This window comes from Uloborus diversus, chromosome 2 (assembly GCF_026930045.1).
Source record: "Uloborus diversus isolate 005 chromosome 2, Udiv.v.3.1, whole genome shotgun sequence".
Lineage (NCBI taxonomy): Eukaryota > Metazoa > Arthropoda > Arachnida > Araneae > Uloboridae > Uloborus > Uloborus diversus.
The window spans coordinates 13,596,668-13,622,556 of NC_072732.1; the positions used below are offsets into that span (position 1 = coordinate 13,596,668).

At 34.2% G+C, this 25,889-nt stretch overlaps 1 protein-coding gene across 2 annotated transcripts in view; it reads left to right on the forward strand.

The window, feature by feature from the left end:
- LOC129217738 (AP-4 complex subunit mu-1-like) overlaps window positions 1–25,889 on the forward strand; it is a 62,789-nt gene that overhangs the window by 12,882 nt on the left and 24,018 nt on the right. For both annotated transcript variants that reach the window (XM_054852074.1, XM_054852073.1), the window contains exons 4-11: window positions 8,736–8,832; window positions 12,264–12,374; window positions 16,206–16,277; window positions 16,816–16,881; window positions 18,628–18,745; window positions 18,938–19,032; window positions 21,103–21,188; window positions 24,753–24,851. In XM_054852074.1, coding sequence (XP_054708049.1) covers window positions 8,736–8,832; window positions 12,264–12,374; window positions 16,206–16,277; window positions 16,816–16,881; window positions 18,628–18,745; window positions 18,938–19,032; window positions 21,103–21,188; window positions 24,753–24,851 — 744 coding nt within the window. The remainder of the gene's footprint in view (window positions 1–8,735; window positions 8,833–12,263; window positions 12,375–16,205; window positions 16,278–16,815; window positions 16,882–18,627; window positions 18,746–18,937; window positions 19,033–21,102; window positions 21,189–24,752; window positions 24,852–25,889) is intronic.

The following is a 25,889-nucleotide window of genomic DNA, read 5'->3' on the forward strand; positions in this document are numbered from 1 at the left end:
GTTTTTTTTTTAATTATTTTCATGGAAAATGTGAATTATTATCTGCACAATTGTATTTGATCTTCATTGCTTTGGAAGCTTTGCTCTAAACTAAAACCTTCATCTGAAATGCATTTTCCTGCCAACTTCTCATTTACTTATTTATTTATTCATTTTTTGAAAAAAAAAAAAAAATCTATTTTAACTTAAATTTTCCATATTTTAATAAATATGTATTGAATAATTGTTTTTCATAGTGTGCAAAGTTCTATTTATTTTTATGAAAGTAGTGAAAACTGCCCCCCCCCCCCCACCTCCACTTTTATACTTTAAAACTCGGGCGACTGTAGCTACCCCTAAGTGTTCAGGGTCTAGTAGCCACTGGCCCATTGGAAAACTTCCGAGTCATGACCTTTACAAGGGACTTCTGTATTTTATGAAAACTTAAAAATAAAACTAATAGTAATGCTGCAGATTATTTTCAACTGCCAAAAATAGTGTTGCAGACTGGCTTTAAAATTTCTGCTACTGGGATTCCAGAGAGGGACAAAGATAAATTTTTAGTGCTAATTGCTTAAAGTTTAAGGCATGTTTATAGTTTTTTTCGTATGGAGGCATTTTTATGAAAAAAAGGTGAAGTTTTGTAATGGTAACTTCTTACTATTTTTGAAATACATTTACACTTAAAAAAGAATGAAATAAAAAAATTTTGAAAAAAAAAAATAGAGACTTACCGAGTACTTGGTAACTACTCGGTACTTGGCCTACTCGACCAATTTGCCGAGTACTCGGTACTCGGCCAACTTCAGATCAGGTACTCGGCCAATACCGAGTAGTTGTGAAAAACTGAATATTGTTCAGAGCAGATTTTACAGTTAATAAAACAGTGCAAGCATATTGTTGCGCGTCAAAGTAAGTTTCTAAATTTAAAAACTCTTACCATCTATTTAACTTCTTCAACGCTTCCAAAAGTCGCGGGGCAATGAAATCATTTGTACTGAAGTCTTCAGATATTCCTTCGTGTAGAAATTGTGACACAAACACTTGAACTTTTTAACTTAGAAAAATTTAATTACAGCACAATAAACTACAATGTTAGTTGCAAATAAAAACTTGTTAATTAATAAACACAACATAATGAAGATATCGGCAACGAACCTCTCGAAAATAATATGTCAAGAATTTTGAATATTACATACTGCTATATAAGAACTGCTACGAGGTGCGCGAGTCCGGCTAATTTATTTAAACTTAACTACTCAGTTCAGTTCAGTTCTTGGGCGTTTTCCACACTCCCCACCTTGAGTTCAGGGCTCGGGACTCTGGAACTCAACTTCAATGCTGTCAGGCTAGGTGATGAACTGGTGGTGGTGGTGCAACACAAATCCTCAAGAACAGTCACAGGAGGGGGTTTTAACTTTTGAAGCTCACAAGATGACACCGCTCCCAACTCCAGAGAACACAACTTTTTAACAGGACGAATGAAGACACCCGTTTTTGTCTTGACTTTAGCAACTCGCACACATCCATCCTTACTTGTGAACACTTCTAGAACTCTTCCGAGTGGCCAGTCAATTCTTTTACAGTTATCTGTCCACACGATAACTAAATCACCAACTTTTAGAACTGGAGAATTATTTCTAGTAGTCCCAGGTTGTCGCAACTGCCCGAGATATTCCACTCGAAATCTCGAACGGAGATCTTTTCGTATTTTCTGTGTATACGCGTGACGTTTATTTAATTTCTGATGATCCAGCACATCTAAGTCTGGAACACCGATTTCTCTAATCTCTTGCAAAAACATAGAAGGTGTAATCGGGGTAAGATCTTGAACGTCATCACTAACGTAAGTCAACGGTCGCGAATTTATGATACTCTCACAGTCGCAGAGGACTGTTAACATCTCTTCATAATCCAACGATGTTTGACCCAAAACTTTTCTTAAAATTCTCTTCAAAACTCCTACTAACCTTTCCCAAAATCCTCCCCACCAGGGAGCAGAAAGGGGGATAAAAATCCAAGCAATAGAAGAAGCAGTAGTTTCATCTTGAATCTTTTTCCAATCAATCTTGCTTAATTGTTTTTTTGCGATAACGAAGTTCTTTCTGTTATCGGAATAGATAATTGACGGTCTGCCTCTTCTCGCGATGAATCTCCTCAACCCCAAAAGAAAGTTATCTGTAGACACTGAAGTCAACATCTCAACTTGAACAGCTCTAAAAACAGCACAGGTGAAAATCAAAATCCAAACCTTTGAGTTATCTTTGAGGATCAAGGGTCCTGCTAGATCTATTCCTAGAATTTCGAAAACTGATGCATCTTTTACACGATTTTCCGGTAAAACACTTTCCTGAACTTCGGGCGGTTTAGAGTTGAATCTTCGACACACAATACAGGACTTGATTGCCTTCTTAATGGTTTTCCGGCTCTTCAAAATCCAGTACTTTTCTCGAAGCGCTGACATAAGCAGTTGTACGCCACAATGTCCTAACTCTTTATGTTTCCACCGAATGAGACTAAGGACAACCGGGTGTTCGGAGGGAAGTACAACTGGAAGCCGAAAATGCATGTCATCATCTCTAAAAAATATCTTCGTTTTCACTCGAATCAAGGCATCGTCGCCTACGATTGTATTGATCGATCTTAATCTTGCGTCAGGATTTCTTCCAAAAGCTTCTGATTGAATTTGCTTTAAAATTACTTGTTCAGCCTTTTGAAGCTCTTTACTGTCAAGAACACCAAATCGTCTATCTTTTTTGGATTTTTTACAATTTTCTACAAATCTGTAAATCCACGCGGTGATTCGTTGTAGTTTAACGTAAGAAGAATATCTGTAGTAGTATTTTCCCTTATCTTCGGAGTTAGTAGCTGTGATTATAACTTTCTTCTTTTCTGCGTTCACTACTTCCATGGCAGGCAGAAATTCGTCTTTCGGCCAATATTCGGCAGATCTCTTCAACCAGTCCGGTCCGCACAGCCATTCCGTACGCAATAGCTTTCCTAAGGTACATCCTCGGGACGGAATGTCAGCTACGTTCATTACTCCTGGTACGAATCTCCACTGTTCAATTTTTGTCAGTCTTCTGATTTCTTGAACACGATTTTCTACGAATGTTGCCCACGGGCCTTCCTTTTTTATCCAAAATAGCACATCCATAGAATCTGACCAAAAGACAGTTTTTACGGCTTCGAGACGTAAGTCGCATATGATGGTGTTTGCTAATCTAGCTCCAATCGAACAAGCTAAAAGTTCAAGACGAGGAATCGTAATCTTTTTTAAAGGAGCAACTCTAGCTCTAGCGGCAATCAAATGACAAGTTACTGGGGATCCAACCTGTTCCACTCTAAAATATATGCACGTAGCATAAGATGTCTTGCAAGCATCACAAAAAATGTGTAAAGTTATGTCTTTAAGAGTAAATGGCAATTTGGATAAACGTCGGGATATTTTTAGACTGTACAATTTTGCAATCTCATTTTTCCACTTTTCGAAACGCTTCACTAATTCATCGGGAAGCCGAGAATCCCACGAAGCTTTGATTTTCCAACATTCTTGTAAAATTATTTTGGGTATCAAAGTTATTGGGCAAGTAAAACCAATCGGATCGAAAATTTGATGTGTAACGGACAAAATAGTTCTTTTTGTGATTGGTCCATCTATTGTTATTTTTCTGACATCGCACGACAGCGTGTCTTCAGCGGTGTTCCACAAAAGTCCTAAAACCGACACCGGTTCACTTTTTTCCAAGTTAGCGATTTCAGGAATTAATGCATTACTCTGCCAACCTCTAAGATCAAATTTTGCGGATGATAAAAGCCTACAAGAATGTTCACGGAAATTTTCTAATTCTGCTACGCTGTCTACGCTAGCCACACAATTATCCACATAAAGAGAATCTCTAAGTTTTTGCGCAGTTTCTTTAAGTTCATCTGGGGCTTGATCGAGATGGTAAGCAAGTGTACCGGCCAGAAGAAAAGGGCTGCAACTTACGCCAAAAACGACACGAGCGTTTCGATAAATTAGTGTCTTTTCTGGATTGCCCTCTGCCCACCACAAAAAACGCAAAAAATCCCTATCGGCTGATTGCAAAGCTATCTGTAAAAAAGCTCGACGAATATCAGCAACCACCCCAAACTTTCCAATCCTGAAACAGTTCAAGATGGTAGGGATCAATTCTATCAAATTAGGCCCTTTCTCGATGCAATCATTAAGAGATAAACCTCCTGGTAAATGAGCGGATCCGTCAAAAACTGGACGAATTCTAGTAGTCGAACTTTCCTTAACTACTGCTCTGTGTGGGAGATAATGAGAAGCAGTTTCAGTTTTATTTTCTGAAATTGGAATTTTTTCTATTATTCCCTCTGTTTCCCATTCACAAAAGACATTTTCGTAGTCCCCTAAGTTTCTTGTATATTTAAGATTTTTTACCGTATTTTTCAAACGTTTTTCTGCCAAATTTTTATGATCATTTAGCAAATGAGGATCTTTTACCCACGGTAAAGAAACAATATATCTCCCATCCTCTTGCCTTCCTATTGTATCTCTAAAATGCTTTAACGCCAATTCTTGGGCTTCTTTTTTATTTATTTTCTCACTTGGATCAAGAATTCCCAAAGAATCTAAATTCCACAAATCATTTATTTTAGCGTCATTAACATGAAGAGATAACAGTAACAGTGAATTATCTACGTTAGCTTTATTTGAGTCTTTTCCCATGAGTGTCCATCCCAACTTAGTTTTAACAGCAACTAAACCGTTCGAAAAATGTCTGATTCCATTCGCGTATAATTTATCCGCTATATCCGCTCCTAACAACATGTGTATTTCATTATTATTTTCTTCATACAAACATGTTTTACTCATTGACGATATATCACTCAAAAATATACCAGCCCGCTTCAAAATTTTAATACACTGACCTGTCTTAGCCTTCGGAATAAAAGCGCAAATTTTCTTCTGATCCATTACTTCAATTTGAAAACTATGCTTCCGATCAAGACTACTCAAGAGCACAGAATAACGATTATGCTGTTCTGTAGTTTCTATCCCTCCAAAAAGCCCATGCTTAACAATTTCAGTTCCCGAACTCTTTAACCCCATTTTATTTGCAGCAAATTCCGAAATGTAACTTTTTTGTGACCCTGAATCGACAATTACACGCAGTAAATGTTCTAAACCTTGATTTCGAATACGCACAATTAAAGTTTGCAAATAAACTTCATTCGACGAAGATTGGTTTGAGAGGACGGAATTTTCAGGAGGGACATTCTTATCTACGTTAAGTTTCTGCTTATATTTAGTAAAACACATTAAAGAAGAATGTTTTCCCTTACAATGCTTACAATTTACGTTTGCTTTACAAAACCGAGAAATATGCTTCCTAATTTCTAAACACTTGAAACACGCTCCCTTTTTCATCAGGATATTTTTCCTTTCTTCTAGCGACAAATTACTAGCGGATTCACATTCAGAACTGAAATGGGTAAATGAATCGCAGAATACACATTTAATTTTTCTGGGATTTTCTATCTCATCTGTAGAAATCAGTTCAGACGCGGTAGCGATTTGTTTCCTATTCTTCCTTGAATCATTTCTAACACGGTTTTCGACAGTGTTTTGCCTATGTGGCGCGAAAGTCTCGTTGGGGGAAATTTGATTTATGTTAACTGACATAATATGCATTGCTCTTTCTCGCGACATCAAAGATTTTGACAGAAAATCAAGTAAGTTTGTCAGATTTGAATGGGTATTACTTTCTAATTTGCTATATTCTAAAACTAAATCCGCAGGAAGGATTTTTAATAGCAGGGGGCATAATACACTAGTGTAATTTTCCGATGACACACCTAATGCTTCTAAACACCGTATTTGCGTTGTACAGTTGTCATAAAATCTTCGAAATGCACGAACATCATTAGAGTCTCTAAGAGGTTGCATATTGATGATATTATTCATATGAGCACTAATTAATAAGTCAGTTTCAGCATATTGGTCCTTCAATGCTCTTATCGCGTTATCATAATTTTCAGCTGTAATTGGAAATCCTTCAACTGTGTTCATGGCAGTTCCACCTAAATATGCCTTTAGGTAGTTGAATTTGTCAACATTATTCAAAAGTTCATTTTTATGTATCGCAGATTCAAAACTGTTCCAGAATGTTAACCATTGGCTCACATCTCCGTAAAACTTCGCGATAGTCAATTTCGGAAGTTTAACTCGTATAGTACTGTTGCTGCTTGTTTCAAAGCTTCTATTTTGATTTTCGCTGATGCGACTGACTTCCAACGAATTCTGACGCATTTCATTAATTCGTTTAGTAGCTCGAAACTTCCAAACAGTCACTTTCTCGCGATATTCTTCCGAAGTTTCAATTTCTTTTTCGAATTCGTTCGGTTCAAAATTAGCTTCTAGTTCGCTATCTACAGCGCTTAGCATTTCAAATTTTAAAGTTAATATTTCTACAAGTTCTTCCACGATGTTTGCATCCACCTCACTCTTTGCCAATTCTGTTTCTAGCTTATTTACTGCTTTTGTTACAGCAGCTCGCATTACAGCTCGCTTTTTACATAAATTTTCTACACTTTTTGACATTTTAAGTTGAATATCTTCATTTGTTTTAGACATTTCAACAAAGTTCTTAACTTTTAAATACAAATCAAATAACTTCACTGCAGTCCCGGCAGGGATGCCATGTTGCGCGTCAAAGTAAGTTTCTAAATTTAAAAACTCTTACCATCTATTTAACTTCTTCAACGCTTCCAAAAGTCGCGGGGCAATGAAATCATTTGTACTGAAGTCTTCAGATATTCCTTCGTGTAGAAATTGTGACACAAACACTTGAACTTTTTAACTTAGAAAAATTTAATTACAGCACAATAAACTACAATGTTAGTTGCAAATAAAAACTTGTTAATTAATAAACACAACATAATGAAGATATCGGCAACGAACTCTCTCGAAAATAATATGTCAAGAATTTTGAATATTACATACTGCTATATAAGAACTGCTACGAGGTGCGCGAGTCCGGCTAATTTATTTAAACTTAACTACTCAGTTCAGTTCAGTTCTTGGGCGTTTTCCACACATATAATATACTGCAAATCATTTACAATTCAAATTTACAAGTAAATTTAAATTTTGAGAATAATGAAGTTTGTTATTATGCTTCAGTGGAGTAAATCTTATATTTTAATGCCACAAAGTTGATGAAACTTATTTATTAAAAATGAGGCAAAAAAGGTAAGTACAAAAAACATGAAATGTTTATATTATTAAATGGATTTTTGCCACTTCCAAAATTATTTATAAGAAGCATAAAAATACCTTTTCTTAAAAAATAAAACAATATTAAAAGCACAAATGTGCAGGAACACGGCAAAAACGTGTTTTGTCATTACAAGGAATGCTTTTTTCAATGCACAAAATGTGAGCTTATAGATTTAAAGACATCAGACAAATATCTGATTTTTTTTTACACTCATTAGCTCACATTTTATGCATTGAAAAAGATGTTCCTTGTAATACAGAAACACGTGTCTGCAGTGCTCTTGCACATTTGTGGTTTTAACGTTTTTTCATTTGCTTTTAAAAATTACTTAAGTTTGCCGGACTAGGAGTGTAGATTGATATGATTTGTTTTAATTCCAACTTGATTAATCCTACCTTTTATGTGTTTGTTTATTTTTATTTAAAAAAATATTTTTTTTTTGTAAAATTATTGACTTAAACAAAATCTTTTAAATAATGCATAATTAAATTTCAGCTGCAATTTTGTTTTAAAAACTATTATTTGGACATGGAGGTCTATACTACTATTCCAATGAGTTCATAATTCGTCACGTGTGTGGGTGGTATTTCTTAAAACGTAATGGGAACTCGGTACTCTGTAACTCGGTACTCGGCCGAGTAGCGAAAGGCTGAGTACTCGGTACTCGGCTACTCGGCCAAAGTGCTACTCGGTACGTCTCTAAAAAAATAGAACTGACTTCAAAATTGCTCTAAAAAGTGAAAAATAATTTATTCTTTAAACACCATTGATAATACTTTTAAACATGATTTTTGAAGTTGACCCAAAAACGGTAGATAAAATCATTCACAACCGTAACTCAACTACAACTATAAATTTAACCAGGCCCAGTTTCTCCTACCTCATACATTATGCATTGTTGACAGCATATTTGAGTAATGATACAAATGTCTCATTCCTAACTTTGACTGATTTTCTGAAAAAAATATGAACAAAGCATGGTTATTCAGTAAATTACCGCCCAATAGCCAGGGCTAAAGCAGAAATACATGAAATACACCGCCAGCTCAGTCATTTCCAGCCGAGGACTGCAATACCGAGGACTGAATATACCATGCCTTGCCTTCAATCCTCGAGTTGAACCAAACCATTGCTTCGGTCACTCCTCTGTCTGCGCTAATTCTATATTAGCTACCAGTTTGTTTGGCACTCTTGACTTCCTTAAGAGGTTTTCCATCTCCAGCTCAGTCACTTACCTATGCCGGGCTGATTCACCTATGCCGGTGTATTTCATGTAAAGCATGGTTACACTGGTTTTTACTTTTTGTTTTTGCACCAACTGCAAAAATTATGTTTAAAAGTATTATCGATGGTGTTTAAAGAAAAAAAATATTTTTCACTTTTTAGAGCAATTTTAAAGTCAGTTCTATTTATTTTCTTTTTTGCTTTGTTTTGCTTATTTATTTAATATTTTGCCATTTATAACATCAACTTAATCTTGTTTAGCTTTTACTCATTGGTGCGAAATTATTGTGGTGGTGCTGCAGAGGATAACATAACCAAAAATTTGGTTCTAGTCCATGAGTTAATGAACGAAAGTGTAGTAAGTGTTAAATGCTTTCTGTTATTTTTTAACAATCTTTCTAGAACATTTATTTAATTTGTTTTTCAGAGATGTTTTGTATAAAATGAGAAAATGTCTCTCTGCTTAAAAGTAACAAGAAGAATCATAATTTTTTTTTTCAATTCAAGTAAGACAACTGAAAATCACAGAAAACTTAGAACAAAGAATAAGAGTGACACCAGTGAATCCATAAACTCAGGGCAGCTCTCGCCATCCAATAACGCTCTCAAATTGAAGTCAGAGGAAGAACAGGGCACTTGCAAAGGTGCAGCATATCCACAGTTATTATTTTTCTTTTAACTGCGAACCTGATTGCTGACCTCATATTAAGTTGAATCTCGTATGTTGGAACATATATAAAATTTGAATACTTTTCAATTTTTTGAAAATGATATGGAAAAGGGAAGATAGCTGCTCCTAGTCTGTCAACAAATATAAACTGGCAGCGGATAAGAATTGTAAGGCATTGAGCTTTCTTTCTTTGTCAGCTAGCACTGAAACCGTCATCAATCTTCTGAATAAAAACTTAGAATTGTATTTGCAATCTGCTATTACAGTTCTTTGTAGGTTGGAAGTTCCAAACAAATACCATAAGACCAAAAAATTTCATTCTTGTGGTGCTACTAATATTTTAAATGTGCGAGTCTTTTTTCAATTTCAAAAACATGAAAGGTGTTAGTTTTCATGGTTTTTAATTAATAACTTTGGTAATTAAGGTCCTACAAATTCGAGACCAGGGGCAGATATAGCAAGGGCCATGGCCCCCCCCCCCCCCAAAACTTTGTGATTATATATATTTTTTTAAGATGAGAAAAAGAAAGAAAATATTATGAGAAAATTTAACGCATGTGTTTTTTCTTCTTTTAAAGAAATTCAGGTCTTAGTTAGGGGCAAAATTATATCCATCTCCTTGAAACAGAACTATTATTTCCAAAATTTTGATCCATCGTTTACATCATTTCTTGATGCCAACTGTAGACACTTTGACGATCTGCAAACCCTGCTGTTCTCAGAGTGCACCAATTGCTCAAGAAACCAAAGAGTGCCTAAATTTGCATTTTTAGGGCTAATTTTGAAATTTTTGTGGGGGAGAGCCCCTACTTCCATGCTTCAATGTAGACAAACACTGCCTAAAAGTGCTTTTTAAGCTCGATATCAGAAGAGCTAAAGGAGCACCCATCCTTTCTCCTACTTTTTTAGCATGTAACAGAATGTTTAGGTTTTACAGTTTCATTTACAAAAACAGTGTGGGGCCAGCCCCCATACCCTTGTCTTTCTGCTAACTCCTCAAATACTAATTGGTCAAAAAATATTTTTAGGACTCCTAGTTTGAAAAATGACACTCTGTCTTTCCTCTGACGTAACTGAAGGCAGCATGAAATTGAGATTTTAGGATTTATAACTTTTTATATCTTTTTCTTTAAAGCAGTAAATTATACATAAAATATTTTTCAGTTTTAAACTTAAGTTTTATAATTTCACCCTATTTCTGTTTTTATTTTAAAATTAAAATATGATATAGGAACTTGAAAATGGGTTTTTTGTAAAAATAAAACAGCATATATTTTTAAGAATTTAGAATGGTCCCTCTCAAAGTGATCGGCTAGAGCCCCCGCCGTTCGAGATCTAGCTTAGAATACTCTTGATCAAATCTCCTTTCAAACAACCATCTGTCCAGGCACTGAGATGTCTCAGACAGACACACTCAGACACATTACTCTGCAAGGGTCCTTTGTTCCTATCACAAAGGTGACTTACCATAGAGAAGCCTTTTAGACACACAAACACGTTTCACTTTTCGCTCCAGGGTCCCCTGTACCTACCACTATTTGTGGTTTAACCAGTTGGATGGGATCCTGAAGACAGCTCTGATTTTTTGATCCAGACCCGAAGCAGAGCAATCCCCGGTCCAGCATTCCCAGAGGTATCGTTTCACTTGGAGGACTTTGTGACCACAAGCATATTTAACGTCCCCCTGTCGCCATTAATGAAGACGGGGTATCTTTGACCAGCTATGATTGAACCTGGGACCCCCCGGTCACAAGTCTGATGCCTTACTGATCAGGCCACCATGACCTTACACACGGATACATCAAACTTATAGCCCCCTTCCTTTTTGCATTGGAGGTTTAAAACGTAAACAGCATTATAAAATTACAAATATGCTACAAACTGCTGATGCAAATTTGAGACAAATGAGGAATCTATTTTTCAATGCAGTACAACCTCCTTTATCTGAACTTACTGGACCATAGGCAATCCAGAGGATGGAAAATCCGATTCATCCATTTAGTATGGGTAAAAAAAACATGCTGCTTTTCGAAAAAAGGGCAGACTTTTCATCTGATTAGTACAAAAAACCTATTTTCTAGCAAAAAAAAAAAAAAAAAAAACAACCAAAGAATTGTTTAAGAGATTAAAATAATATCAGAAAAAATGTCACAGCATTTCTTAACAAAGAATTGGTTCACCGTTGAAGTGTCTTTTAAGCATCTATATGATATAAATGCTTCCTGACTCCAAGATAGCAAAAATGATTTATTTACAAATTTTCAAAACTTATTTACATCCACAAGTTTAACCTTTTATCTTTTCTTATATAGTATCTCCATGTAACTCTGCAACCATATTTTTTTTCAATCAATAATAATAAACTATTGCAATTTATTTTTTAACCTTATCATAAACTTGATGATACAAAAAATTCATGTGACCAAGGCTACCCTACAGGTTGTGTCTAGATCTTGTCCCTTTCACTTGTGAGTACTGTCAACGCCTTCTTAATACTAAATGCCTGTTGCTTTCTCACTTTTAACATAGGGAAAAAATGATCCCAATCAATAAATTTCTATACAACTGCTACTGCCCTCTATTAAAGGTCAAAGGTGTTAGAAATTAATAGCAAAGAACACACTTGGTTAACTTCAAAATTTAAATTTTGAAATTTATGAATTAACAATTTGACTTGAATTGTTTGGATCCATCCCAATAGCAAGCCAGTTAAAGTAGCAAGCCAACAGGTAGCATGCCAGTTGTACCACCAGAGGATCTCTTTTTGAGGCAAATGTGATAGGCATTTAGTATTAAAGAGGCGTTGAAACTATTTCTTTGTTATTCTTTATTTTTGATGAGCACCCATAGGCAAGATTAAAATAGTATTTTATTTAATAGATGAGATTAAACCTGATCTGTTGTCAGGTAACATTATAAAGAAGTAATGATGTACAATAAAATTGTACACAAGTTAAGAGCATCTTAAACAAGAAAAATTAAGAAACTGGACCCCTCTCTTTTTTGGAATGCAAATGAATTTGATATTTTAAAAAGGAAAAACTTACTAAACAGAAAAATTGCTTGAATAATTTTCTTAAACACGTTTTTTATGATATACTGTTTCTCAATTTTTGCAGGATAATGGTTATATTAAAAGTACTAACACTGAGCAGTTACGACCGTTTATCTACAGCGATCCAGTCATTGTCAAAAGTAGCCAGAAATATGAAATAAGGAAGCCAGGTCCCGTAAGTATATTTTAATAGCCCTACTTTTACAAGATGAAATTTAAGATCTGTCATTTTTGTACTTAATCACTTCATAAAAATATATGTATGATCATGACTATGGAGTCGGAGTTGGACTGATTTTGTGGTAAAGGAGTCGGAGTCATTCGAAAACATGCCTACTCCGACTCCGGGTTTTTATTTTCTTTAATGTTCACTGACTCTCCTTGTGTTTTTTAAAAAATTGACTATCGATTAATTTGATTACATGCATAAATACCTACTAACAAGAAAATAACTCATTGTGGCAACCAACTGGCTTGATTATTTATCAAACTTTCTGTAACAGCTACCTATGCTGTCTCCTAGTTTGCTTATTTTGTAACTTTATTTAACTGATAGCAACTGTCAGCAAACAGTTTTGTTGCCTAACATATTCTAAATAATCACTTTCAAATAAAAACAATTGAACTCAAGAAGAAGCCTGTGGATGTTGTTTACATTGATTTTCAAAAAGCTTTCGATAAGGTACCGCATGTTGCTCTAATTAGCAAATTAGCTGATATAGGAATAGGAGGGAAAACTTTCATTTGCGTAAAAAACTGGCTGTCCGGAAGGAAACAAAGGGTAGTTGTAAATGGAAATTATTCTAATTGGAGTGAGGTTTTAAGCGGGGTTCCTCAAGGATCAGTGTTAGGGCCTGTTTTGTTCATTGTTTTTATGAATAATATTCACAAAAATATTTCTGGGAACATGTATTGTTTTGCTGATGATGTCAAAGTTATGGGGACTGTAGAAAATGAAGAACAAGCAAATCAGCTGCAAGAGGATCTAGGTCATATTACGTAGTGGGCTGATAAATGGGGTATGGCTGTTAATGTTGGGAAATGTCAAATGCTACATTTAGGGCATGGAAATAAGTGTACAAGTTATTATTTGCAAGGTTCAGTCATTATTCAGGCGGACAAAGTTACTGAGTTGGGGGTCTTAAACAGTCAGAATTTAAAGTTTAGCCAACAGTGCAGCATTGCTAGTAACAAAGCCAATAAGATGCTTGGGTTTATCAATAGATCTATTTCAAACAAATCTAAAGAAGTTCTTCTGCCCTTATATAGAAGTTTGATAAGATCTCATTTGGAGTATGCTGTTCAGTTTTGGTCTCCTTATCTTAAGAAAGATATTAATGTATTGGAAAGTGTTCAAAGGCAGGCTACAATGCTAATAAATGGACTTTCTCACTTAGACTATGATTCCAGGCTTAGAAAGATAAAAATGTACCGTCTTGAGCAAAGAAGAGACCGATGGGACATGATTCACTTGTGTAAATTTATTAAAACGAAAGATGTTACGGGGCTAAAGTTTAGCACTGAAAACAGGACAAGGGGTCATTGTTTTAAGCTATTTAAATCTCAGGCTAACATGGGTATTAGGAAAAATTATTATTATAGCAAGGTAGTGGAATCTTTTAACAGCTTACCGGAAGAGGTGGTAATGAGCAAGGGAGTAGATAGTTTTAAGAGGGCCATTGATCTTCACTGGGGATTGTAAATTGACTAGGACCAGTCTAGCTGGGCCCAGAGCCTGTTGCTAGTCGTCACTTTTGTATTTGTATTTGTATTATATTTTTTACCTCGATCTCTGTTTTAAAATAGTGAAAGGAATGTAAGTATTACTTGAGCAAGTCGGTAAGCTTCTCAATATGCTTGATAAATTCAAAAGAGTGTTGACACGAAAGAGCAAATCCAAAAGATCTGATAAAATATAAATGTTTTTTTAATTCTAAAAACTTTGTCTAAGAAAGCTTGGTTAACACTGAAAAGCAGAAAATAAAATTAGTGCATGATTTATTGCTTACAACACTCAATAATTGTAGTTAATCCTAAAATCTTCATATTAAGGTTAATTAAGAATCTGCCAGTAAAAAAATGAAAATTAAAAATAGAGCCAAGAAATATAGGTACAGTTAAAGCTATTCATACAAAGCTGTATACCGCCGCATTTTGTGTAAAATTTGCTCCAGATGTACATGTACTCTATCTCTTTCCGCAATATACTGCAATATTTTTGTTGAAATTTTTAAAATGCAATTTAAGACTTATTTTTGGGGAATTTTTTTCAGAATTAAAGTATTTCAATTTTTATAAGCTCTGAAATTAAATTGAGGTGTCACCCACCAGATGGGTGTCACCCAAAGGGGGGGGGGTGCCCCCTCTCATGAAAAGTTTTTTGACTTAGCAAAAAAAGTTTTTTTTTTTTTTTCTGACAAAACTCTTTCTCTCACTCTTCTCTGTGCTTTCAAAAATTGAAAGCACAGGATTTGATCAGCATCTATTTGTTAAACATTAAAGGGGAGCAAAATAATCCCTTTCAATTTTTTTTTTTTTTTTTTTTTTTTTTAATGGGGCTTTTTAGTAATCTCACTTTAGAAATCGTACCTATTGGATGATTTGATTTTCAAATTGAATTTCTAACATTGTATGCACCTTAGGTTTACAGTAAAATGGAACGGGAAATTTTCATAAAAAGGAATTAATATTTCAATCTCTGTTTAGGAGTTTTTCCCCCTTCCCATGAGGGAGGCGATTTGAAAAAGAAAATTTAAAAAAAATTAAAAATTTGGAGTTGGAGTCGGATGTTTCAAAATCCTGGAGTCAGAGTCTACCATTTTCCTTCCGACTCCGTAGCCCTGTGTATGATAACAAATTATAATGTTATTATAAAGAATATTAATCTTAAAACCAGACCTGATAAGAGACCAACCATATTAGCCTTTTCAAAAACTAGAGGCCCAGCCCTTGGGGTAGGGGCTCAGAATAAGAAAGGTATTAGTTTTGTATGATTTGTGACGAGAGGTAGTTTGGTGACTAAACTGAAGAGAGGACAGCTCTCAGCGGCACCGATTAGAATAAAAAAGATAAAGCAAAAGTCTGTTTTTGGTGACCGAGTGGTGCAGCGATGGGGGGGGGGGGGGGGTCAGAGGCATTGGTTTCAACATAAATTCAAATTAAAATACAGTAGTTTATTCATATAAAAGAGCTGTTTTGATCAACTAAAAGAAACCCCTTCAGAAGGTTTTTTTTTATCAAAAAAAAACCCCTCTAGAGAGTATTTTTGATCAAAAACCCATTTCAGAAGGTATTTCTGGCTGTGCTAGTGTACTGACTGAAGCAATATTTAAAAAAAAAAAAAGCTTTATTTCTTATCATCTTTTTGAAATTATGTATTAACCATATGGAGTAATAGTATGTACAATTAGCATGTGTATGATGATTGTTTATTGACTTTTGTAACAACTGAGGATGACTTAGATGTGTAATGCAATTGTCAGGTATTTTTTTTTTTTTTTTTTAATTTTAAATGCAGAACTGACTTTTAAGGCAAAAGTATTTTCTTTTTACTATTTTTTACCATTATTTAAATAGGAGATCATCTGATTTTTTTTACGTTTGTCATTCTTTAAAGTAATGCAATTACATAATTTATTGTTTATAAACAATTATTTACATAACTTTTCAGTGTGTTATTTCCTTAATTTTTGAATAACTAAGATTGTTTTGAAACAAAAATTGCTGTCGATTCTGTACCATTTTAATGCAGTACATTGAAATCAAAATCTTTTTAGAAATATTGATTTATTTGACGAAAATATTTTTAAGCGTTGATCATGTTAAATCTCCGCCCCACCCCACCCCCACCCTACCCGAACCTTGTCTAAGCTTCGATTTCAGAGTAGTATGTTAAAAGTAATGATTTCATGTGCTTTATAGTTAAACAGCAAGGCAAGTAAATATTTTCTCTCTGATAATATTTCTTCATTTAAATCTATCATAATTTATTTTTCTTTAACAATAGTTTGGCATGGAAAAGGTTTTTGTTCCTAGTACTGCTGCAAATCAACCAATTGTAAAATCCAGATCACAACAGGTATGTGCTCTTTTTCTTAAATGTAATTAAAATATTTAAAAATTGAAAATTTATAAACTTGGCCATGAATATTGAAATACTTTTTTTATGGTTCAATGGAGGATGGAGATGGAAGCTTCTGAACTTTAGCATGTTTTTTTTTGTCTTGTCTGAACTCTGCACTATCTGTTTCGAATCTTTTTATTTCGAGCCTTTGTATTATCATTGTTTTATCTTTTAAATACTCATCACCCCCTATCGCCCCTCAAGAATTTATCACCCTCCTGAGGAGCCAAATCGCCCCCAGGTTGGGAAACGCTTAATTATCGTATGCTTGAACTGTTTCATTTTAATGAAATATTTTATTCCAGAGGGAATTTTAAATTTCTGCCGGGAGTTTTACCATTCTTTCTCAGCTAAGATGTGTATTAGTATCAATCAATATGTTTGTTTCATCCTTATTGTAAAATTTTGTTTAGCTGAAAGTTGCAAGTTACTAACAATAGTGGTTAGTATTCAAATGCCTGAATGTAGTGACTTCTATTATTTCTACTTCCAGGACATGAAATGTGCTGAAGTATTTCTTGATGTTATTGAAAAACTCACGGCTCATTTTTCCAGAGAAGTAGGCAATTTATAATTTTGTTTGTCAAAGATTATTATTATTATTATTTATTTATCTATATTATTTCTTTTCATTAAATTTTTCATGAAGATTTTTGCTGCATTTTCTAGTATCTCATTCAGTTATGTTAATTTAGATCTAAAATTTGATCAAAATGAAAAAAGAAAGATAAAAAGAATAAAGCTGTCTTTTGAGATAACGAAAAATTTGTTGAAGTTATTCTATTTGTTTCTGTATTTTTAATCATGTGATATGGAAAAAATCCATTCTTGAATTTTAATGCTTCAGTAAGTAACCTTATTTTGTTATGTTTTTTCAATCTTTTAGGTAAGGTCAAGAGGGAGTTAATGGTTTCTTATAAACTTTCAACTTTATGAAATTTATTAAAATGAGAATCTAAAGAACCTTTTTTCATATTCTAGACAAATTCAATGATAATTAAGGATTTTTTAAAAACAGAATATAGCTATAACTATGTAGCATAAAATAAATTTTTTGTAATGTACTCATTTTTATTTACAAAATCAATTTTAAAGAGCAGTTAACAATTCTCATTTAGAAAAGTAACACTAAATAATCTTTCTTGTAAAAAAAATCATTTATTAAAAATTTATTAACTATATATAAATCTGTGGTCAGATGAAGTCATTTTTGATTAAATTGAGTTATGAAGTTATGGTGTGTCTTCTATGTGTATCTACAAATTATCAACAACTACAATTTATTCTAAATTTTGCATTGATACTCGCAAATTTGATGGTGTAAGAAAATTGTATGATTTTTCCTGGTTCATTAAACTTTAAATTTGCTGTTATGAAAAAATTGAAAAAAGTGACCTTTAACATTTTGCCATCTGACCACAGAAATCTTAGGAAAAAAGTGAGTTTTTCAAAAGCCTCAGCTCTCTTGGACTGCAGAGATTCAGAGGTGGAGGCTTGAAAAACTTTCAAACTTAAAACTTCCCCAAGCTTAAATAATTTTTAAACTGTATTTGCATCCTATTTAAAGAATTATTGTGTGGAGAAACATAGCAAGCTCATATGTTAATCAGCATAAATATGTTCGATGTACCTAATTGCTGCCAGTTGCTGAATTTCTGACGTAAGATGAAAGTCTATAACAATTAAAAAGCTTTACTGGTTTAAAAAAAAAATGGCTTAGCTGTTCTTAATTTCTCTTGAAAAATCAGTGAAATGTCCCTGTATGGTGTATGAGATCAAAATATTCAATGAAAAATCGCACTTAAAAGAAAAAAAGTTTTTATTCATTCATTTTTAATTTTTTTCTTGTGAAAATTTCTCCATAAGTGCAAAATGAGTAAAATACTCCAAAATACACAGAGCCCCTAAAAATTTCATGACCCTTAGTTGGGCGCTCCTGCTAACCGAACCAGTTACTTTTTAATAGCTGCTTTATGCACTAATTTTTTGTCTGTAATAAAGATACTAGGAAAAAAAATTCTAGTGCAGTATTGAGTAAAATAATTAAAATGTGGCGTACGTAAGAGAGCTCATAGCCTAACTTTGCCCCCGAACCTTGAGGTCCTTTTGGTTCAGTGGTTAAAGCACTGGGTTAGCATCACAAAGGTCCGTGGTTGGTTCCAATCCCGATTCGGACAGTCATCGTCCACGTAATGATGATCCGTACACCACAAACACATAACTTCATTAAATGGCAATGATGAAAATAGGCTTAGTTAAAACTTTTTTAGTTAGTCTGATTTTATATACCTCTCATTTATTTCAGGGTCTAGTCCAAAAATTTAGCTTGAATGGAGTCATACAGCTAAAAAGCTTTATAACATTCAATCACCAGTTAAATATCAGCTTAGATGACACTGTTTCTGCAAATGAACCCAGAAAACGTAAGTTCCGATTTCGGGATTCTAACCTTTTTTTCTGTCCACCCCTTTTTTCTTGATAATAATTATTAAAAACATCAGAAATCAATTTCAGAAACATGAAATGCTCTTTGTTAATGAAAATAGTATTGTAAATTTGAACTTAGTTTTCAGTTTGTTTGATTTTATTTGCTTCCACTCATCTATACTTTTCAGGAGTCATGTTCGATCAGTATCATTTTGAAAAATGTGTTGAAGATAAAGATTTTGAAAAGAATTCTTCATTTTTGATCCAGCCTTCCCAAGGAGAGGTTTGTTTCTGAGAATTTTGAACCTACAGTGCTGTACAAATATACATAAGAGACCACCAACAACAGGCTCTGGGCCCAGTTAGGCTGGTGTTAGTCAATTTATCAATATCTAATGAAATTTGGGATTTATTGCTTTCTTCTTGCTTCAATTTTATTTCTTAAAAAAAATATCTTTCATAAAAAATAATTTTCTTTTTGTACTTTTAATAAAAATTTGTTCTAGCTCTTACTTCATTCAAAATAAATTATTACTTTCTGCTCTTTTTTTTTTCCAGTTATGAAAACATTTTTTTGAGAGCAGAAAAATGCATAAATGTTTATTTATTTATTTATCTTTACTTACATATGTTTGCAAATGTAAGATAAATAAATTAAGAATTAAAGTACATTAAATAGATGATAGTAATTAACAAATACATTAAGTCAATGTGTACATAAAGCATGTATCAAATTTAAAATGTTTTAAACATTTTGAAAAAAAAAATTGTTTAAAATAATTTTAAATGTTTTTTGTTAAAAGCATAAATCATCACCTCTTGGCAACAGGTTTTACTGTTGCTCAGATGCAACAAAATGTATATTAAATCATACTGTCAGATATAACTCAAAATATATCCTATTTAAGTTTTTCATAAAACACTTTATTTGCAAAAATTTATTTATAGTTCCGGAAAACGATGCCACATCCTCGTTACAACTCAATTAAAACTGAAACTCTAGGGATCATTTTCAATTTACATTTCTTTTTGTTGTCAAAGCAAGACAATATATATATATATATATTTATATATATATTACAAAATGAACTAAATGCCACCATGGAGCACAACTAAAAGTGACAGATACACTATCAAACATGATGTTGAGTATTTAACATTTTCGTAACTTTTTTGTTTTTAAAGATGCTTAGAGTAACTTTTCTAAAATGAAAAAACCCATAAATATAGATGCGTGCACTGAGGCAAGCTTTATAACTACACGCTTTATAGCGTTAAATATTTTATTGTGTGAAACTTCAATATTTACATAGTTTTGGTAACAATCTTCTTTCCATCCCACACCGTCATATATGCGCATAGCGCAGCATCTAATCCTTATGTTTGTCAACAACCATTCATTTCTATGATGGTCCGACAGTTAAAGTTCTGCTGGTGGTTGCAGCTTTTTGACCAGAGCTGCCTTCGTAGTCAGCCAGATGGCTAATAGTTACAGTTATATTAAAGTTGGGACTGTCAAGGGCCGCACTGACATATTTATTAATGTTTCACGTGAAGTCAGGAGCACATTGTGAAAGGTAAAAATTGTGATACCATGCCTTGGGAAGTAGTTCTTCTTAGTTTTGAGGTTAAGGTGGATATAAATTTATAAAAAACTCATGAAAACTTTCAGAATTCATTTAATTGAAGTTGCTGTCCATTCAATCTCTTTAGTTTTGAAGTGTTTGGTTATTAAATCAAAATAATGCAGTTTTCCTCAGCGGCACAAATTCTGCCAAGGTTATAAAGTTCCAAAGAAATTTCTAAACAAGTTGTCAAGTTATGTGTTTCAACACAAATTTCTATTTGAACATGAGATTATGCATGTCAAGAAATCACGACCAGGAATCTTTCAAAACTGAATTAAAAATTATAAACAAAAGGGCACATTTACATTCTTTCAGTAAATCTTCATGTGTCACTTAATTTGCAGTTTTCTGTGCAATATTTGTTACGTTTGTATTGAAATGTCTCATTCCAATCATCCCTTCACAACATAAAATTGGTATGTTTCCCTTTCAACTGACTCTTCATGTTCTAACCAAAGAAATTTAAAGTTCTGTTATTGACTTTGAAGAACTGGGTTTCACTGTTAGGTCATGTTTACGCTCAAAGCAGCCATGTCATCTTTTCATTGATTCACTTAACGGATAACTTTTCATAATTTCAAGACCACAACATATTTAAATGATTTGCTTTTGGTATATTTAGCTTAAACATTACTTTCTTCTTTTTATTTTGAAAATTTCCCGTATATTTGATCTTGAATAGCTGCTATAAACACTTTAAGTTTCAGTGTCTTTTTTATTTTCAGATCAAAGCCATGCTGTATTCTGTAGAGAATCCAGTCTTGTTGCCTTTCAGACTTTTAGCTAACATTCAGACGTCTGAGTCTAATAGGTATGAGCAATATAATTATAACCAGTTAGTAACTTGTAAGTAAAATTTTGTCATAAATTTTTTTTAAAGTTGAGAAGATGGCAGGTGCTCGATAAGTTTTGGATTTTTCAGGATAATGTTGTTTTTATTCTAAAGTCAAAGCTATTGTTGTGATGTTAAATTTATTTCCATTACAAGTATCCATCTGGAATTCAATTTTATGATTTTTTTTCTTTAAAAAACAACAAAAAAAACTTGTATTAATCTAAAAGCATTTTTATTTGTGCCATGTAACACTTTAGGTACTACTTTGGATGTACCCCAAATAAACAAGCGCCTTGTGCAATTATAAATAATTGGCAAAACAGACCACACACAAAGTGAACTAAAATATCACTGGGCTACTCTGCCCTGGACAGGTAAAGGTCAGCAGTAACTGCAAATTTTTCATTCCTAATTTTTTTGCATTTTTTTTCACCCATTATACTTTAACTTTAATTGTACAAGCTTGCTTATTTGGTTTTCCCTGAAAAAAGGCATGAAGAAAAATGCCTGATTCCGACATTTTCCTATTGTTGTTATTGAATCCAAAACACGTTTCTTCAAATATTTTGAAAAGTTATTTCTGCTGATACTGCCATTTACCTCCCTATCGCAGTAGTAGGACGCAAACCATTAGGACCTGCATGAAATACGCTGCCAGCTCAGTCAATTCCAGCCAAGGACTGCAGTTTCGTGCTTATTAGCACCGGCATAGGAGTGACTGAGCTGGAGGTGGAAAACCTCTTAAGGAAGCCAAGAGTGCCAAACAAACAGGTAGCTAATACATAATTAGCACTGACCAGACGAGTCACCGTATTTCATGTATTTTTTTGCCTTAGCCCTGGCTTTAGGGTGGTAACTTACTGAACATTAGGACCTGATTGCAAGGAGGGCTATTCAGATTTCACAGGGTTCGTACTCAATTTCAGAAATAAAAATGAAGGATTTTTGGAGGAGTTTTGAAGGAGTAAATTGAGATTTTGAAGGAATACTTAATGGGCTGTCCTTAAATGGTGTTGCACTTTCATTCATCGTATTTGACCCCTTTCCCCTTTGTTACAAAATGTCACACTTCACCTTACTACTCCTCGTCACTCACATGTCATAACAGTGTTGTAATAACTGTGTGATGTTACTTTTTATCAATGTTTCTCTTACCCTTGTCACAATTTCATGAACCCGGCTCCCCTCAAGTTATGACATCAAAGATGGATGACCCTTTTTACATTGTCAGAACTGCGATTTACTAAACAATTATTTTCTTTAACACAATTGCTTAATGTAGTACATCTGGTCATGTATTTTTAAATATCTAAATATTAATTAGACAAACTGACTTTTGCCGCTGAGAGTGTGGTGGAGAGAAAAGCAATAGTTATAAAACTTGAAAAAATAGTTAAGCACCATTTAAGCATGTTTTACTTCACTTATGAAATTTCGTAGTCATCTAATAATATTTTCACCTTCAACTTTTATGACTCCTACTAGCTGCGTCGCCCGGCTTTGCACGGTCCACCTCAAAAATAAAAGTTATGTCAAGTGACGCGAGTTCAACACTCAGGCTTGAACCAAAAAAAAAAAAAAGTCAGTGAAATTTTGTGGCAGATTGCGGAAAACCCCCATAAAGTAAACATTTTAAATCCCCTGATTACAGGAAAAGCCTCAAAACAAAAACAAGAATTTTACCTGAGCAAAAAAAATGGCAACAGATCTTTCATCTCAATGATTTTCTTCACGCTCACATACATTTTAATAAAAGCATTGTTGCGGAAAGTTGAGATGAAGCACTGAATAATAATTTAAATGGAGGAAAGCCTTCGAAAAATAGGGATTTGATTTTGAAATCTAAGAGTCATAATTAATAGTTTTTAATTGATATCTCCGCTAATTATTATCGGAGGATTATGTTAAATAACTAAACATGAAGACGGGAGGATTACGAATCCATCGATACCTGGTTCGATGGTCAGTTCACTGTCGTTCGGGAGAAGAAGCTTGGACATATATAGATAGATACTCAGATTTTATATGTATAAGATGCTCAATTTGTAAATCGCATCTTTATGAAAAAAATAAATATACGGAATTACTACATCAAAATCGTAAATATACCTTTGCCCTAGTGACGATGTTAAGTTGTCGAATGAAGTATTTTAAGTCACTGTCATAGAGAAAAAATTATGTAGTCTTGAACTAAAAAAGAAGGAGTTTTGAAGGAATTAAAACCAAAATGAAAGAGTTTGAAGGGCTCTTTAGGAAAATTTCCTGAATGAAGGAGTATTGGAGGAGTTTTGAAGGAGCGTACAAACCCTGTTTCAGCTATGCAGATCATGGATGTCCACTTCCATGGCCAGGATTCGAACCAGACACACAGAGCGGGAGCCTTCTGCTCCATTATTTTCGCTTATGTGCTGCTTGCTTACTTTTGAAAATCCCAATTACGGATTAAGCCAAATATAGATATGTACATTCAATGCTTGGGTAGCAAGCCGAGAGCTATTGCCCGTTAGCAAGAACAAGGCAGACCTACAAACAAATACCAAGCAACTTTTTCTGGATTGCAGGGATTGTAGTTTTTAGAATTACAGTAGAACCTCCATTAAAGGACACTTCCGAATAAGGGACACCTCTATTTAAGGGACATTTTTTCTGGTCCCAGTCCCTTTGAGTAGGAACTTCCATGTATTTACCTCTAATTAAGGGACACTCTGTTTAAGGGACAGTCACAAAACCAAAAAATGCAAAAAATAATGCATAAGCGCAGAAGAAATAGTGAATTTACTGGAATTCTAGTTTCACTTTTTCTCCCAAAAATATATGTAATGAATTACTTCAAAATTATTTCTGTATGCTACAAAACTTTGCCATTACAAAATTTTTGATTAAATTTTAAATAATAAAATAATATAAACTTTGAAATTTGAATAATTATGAATTTTATTTAGCATATTAACAAACATTTTCAGTATTTAATCATAAGGATTAATTGTCTTAGTGTTAATGTTTATTGTGATATTATACCACTTAAGTACATGACATGCTTCAATTCATCCACCTCTGAATAAGGGACTCCTCTATTTAAGGGACAAAATGTCTCGTCCCCTTAGTATCCCTTATTGAGGGGTTCTACTGTATTTGAGGTCATCAATCTAGAATAGCCGCAATTGAGCTGATGGTGGTAAACCTCTCTTTAAAGCTGAGCCAAGTGTTTACCTTCACTTTACAAGGTGGGCTATACCAGGTTTGCAGACTCTTGTTGGTGTGCTAAACTAAGTTCAACTACTAATGTGAAGACAATCTCGGCTTCATTGAGAAGTCTACTGCTTTCAACTGCTATAGATATTCCAAACTAATTATCCTCGATAATAGTGAAACTGCAGTCTCTGAATACAATGAAAAGCTGTTTGTTGTTAGCTTGAAGAAAACACTGAAAATGTTGCCTTGCTCTAGCTATTGTGTATTTTATTCATTTTCCTGTCAATTTAAACTTTGTATTGCTTTATGTTCACCTATGATGTTTTGTGAATGTGACATTTTTTTCAGGGATTGCGATTTGACTTTAAAACTATCATGCAATTTACCAAGCAATGTTGAAGCACTCAATCTTTCTCTCCATATACCGGTACCATCTGCGACTAGAAAGTAAGTTCTCAAAGTCTTAGTTAAAGATTTTAAGCTGTGACCTTATTATTATTATCATTATTGGTATATTGACTTTATTAAAGGCCTTTTTATTTCAATAGTAACTGAATGAAATTTGCAAACTGCACTTAATTGACTGAAAATTCTACTGAATATACCCATTTTTTAAAATAATTGATAACATTCAATAAGAAATGTTAAATTATTATGGGTGCGATTCCTAATTACACTCTAAGACAAAAAAAAAGTTGCACCAGGAAGATGTGGACCGATGTGAATGAAATTTGGAGGGATGGTTCTTCTGCCTAAGATATGCAAATGATTAAATTTCCAGGTTAGGGTTGCGCATGCAACGCGCGCAGGGTGGCCCTAAGCACAGCGCAAGACCAGCTATATGAGGGCGTCCAGTAGAGCAGCAATTTTAATTTAACTCAATCTGATTTGTTAGTTACGTCGTTTAACATTGGATTATGCCTCGAAATAGAGTTCGCAAGCAATTTACGCAACCAGGAGTGTTCGAAAGGGGTCGCATAATTGGCCTCCGAGAAGCTGGATGGTCATTTCGACGGATAGCACAGCACGTTGGTTACACTGATGTTACTGTTGCACGCATTTGGCTGCAGAGGACTCAACAAGGCACCTATCAGCGTCAACCAGGCTCAGGGAGGCCGAGACAAACCGTACCGAGGGAGGACCGGAGGCTCGTAAGGCAAGCTCGTAACGATCCAACCAGCACAGTTGCAGACATCCAACGGGCTGTGGGACCTTCCATCAATCAGCCAATAAGTGGTCGCACCATTTGCCGACGGCTGCACTATGTGGGACTGCGCTCACGTAGACCGTTACGACGACTGCCATTAACAGCATTGCATCGTCGGAAAAGATTGGAATGGTGCCGTACAAGACGGACATGGAGCGTCGAATGGTATCGCGTAGTCTTCACTGACGAGTCCCGCTTCTGTCTTGGTGGAGACGACAATAGAATCCGCGTGTGGAGGCAACGTGGTCAGCGCCAAGATTTACGGTTTATTGTACAGC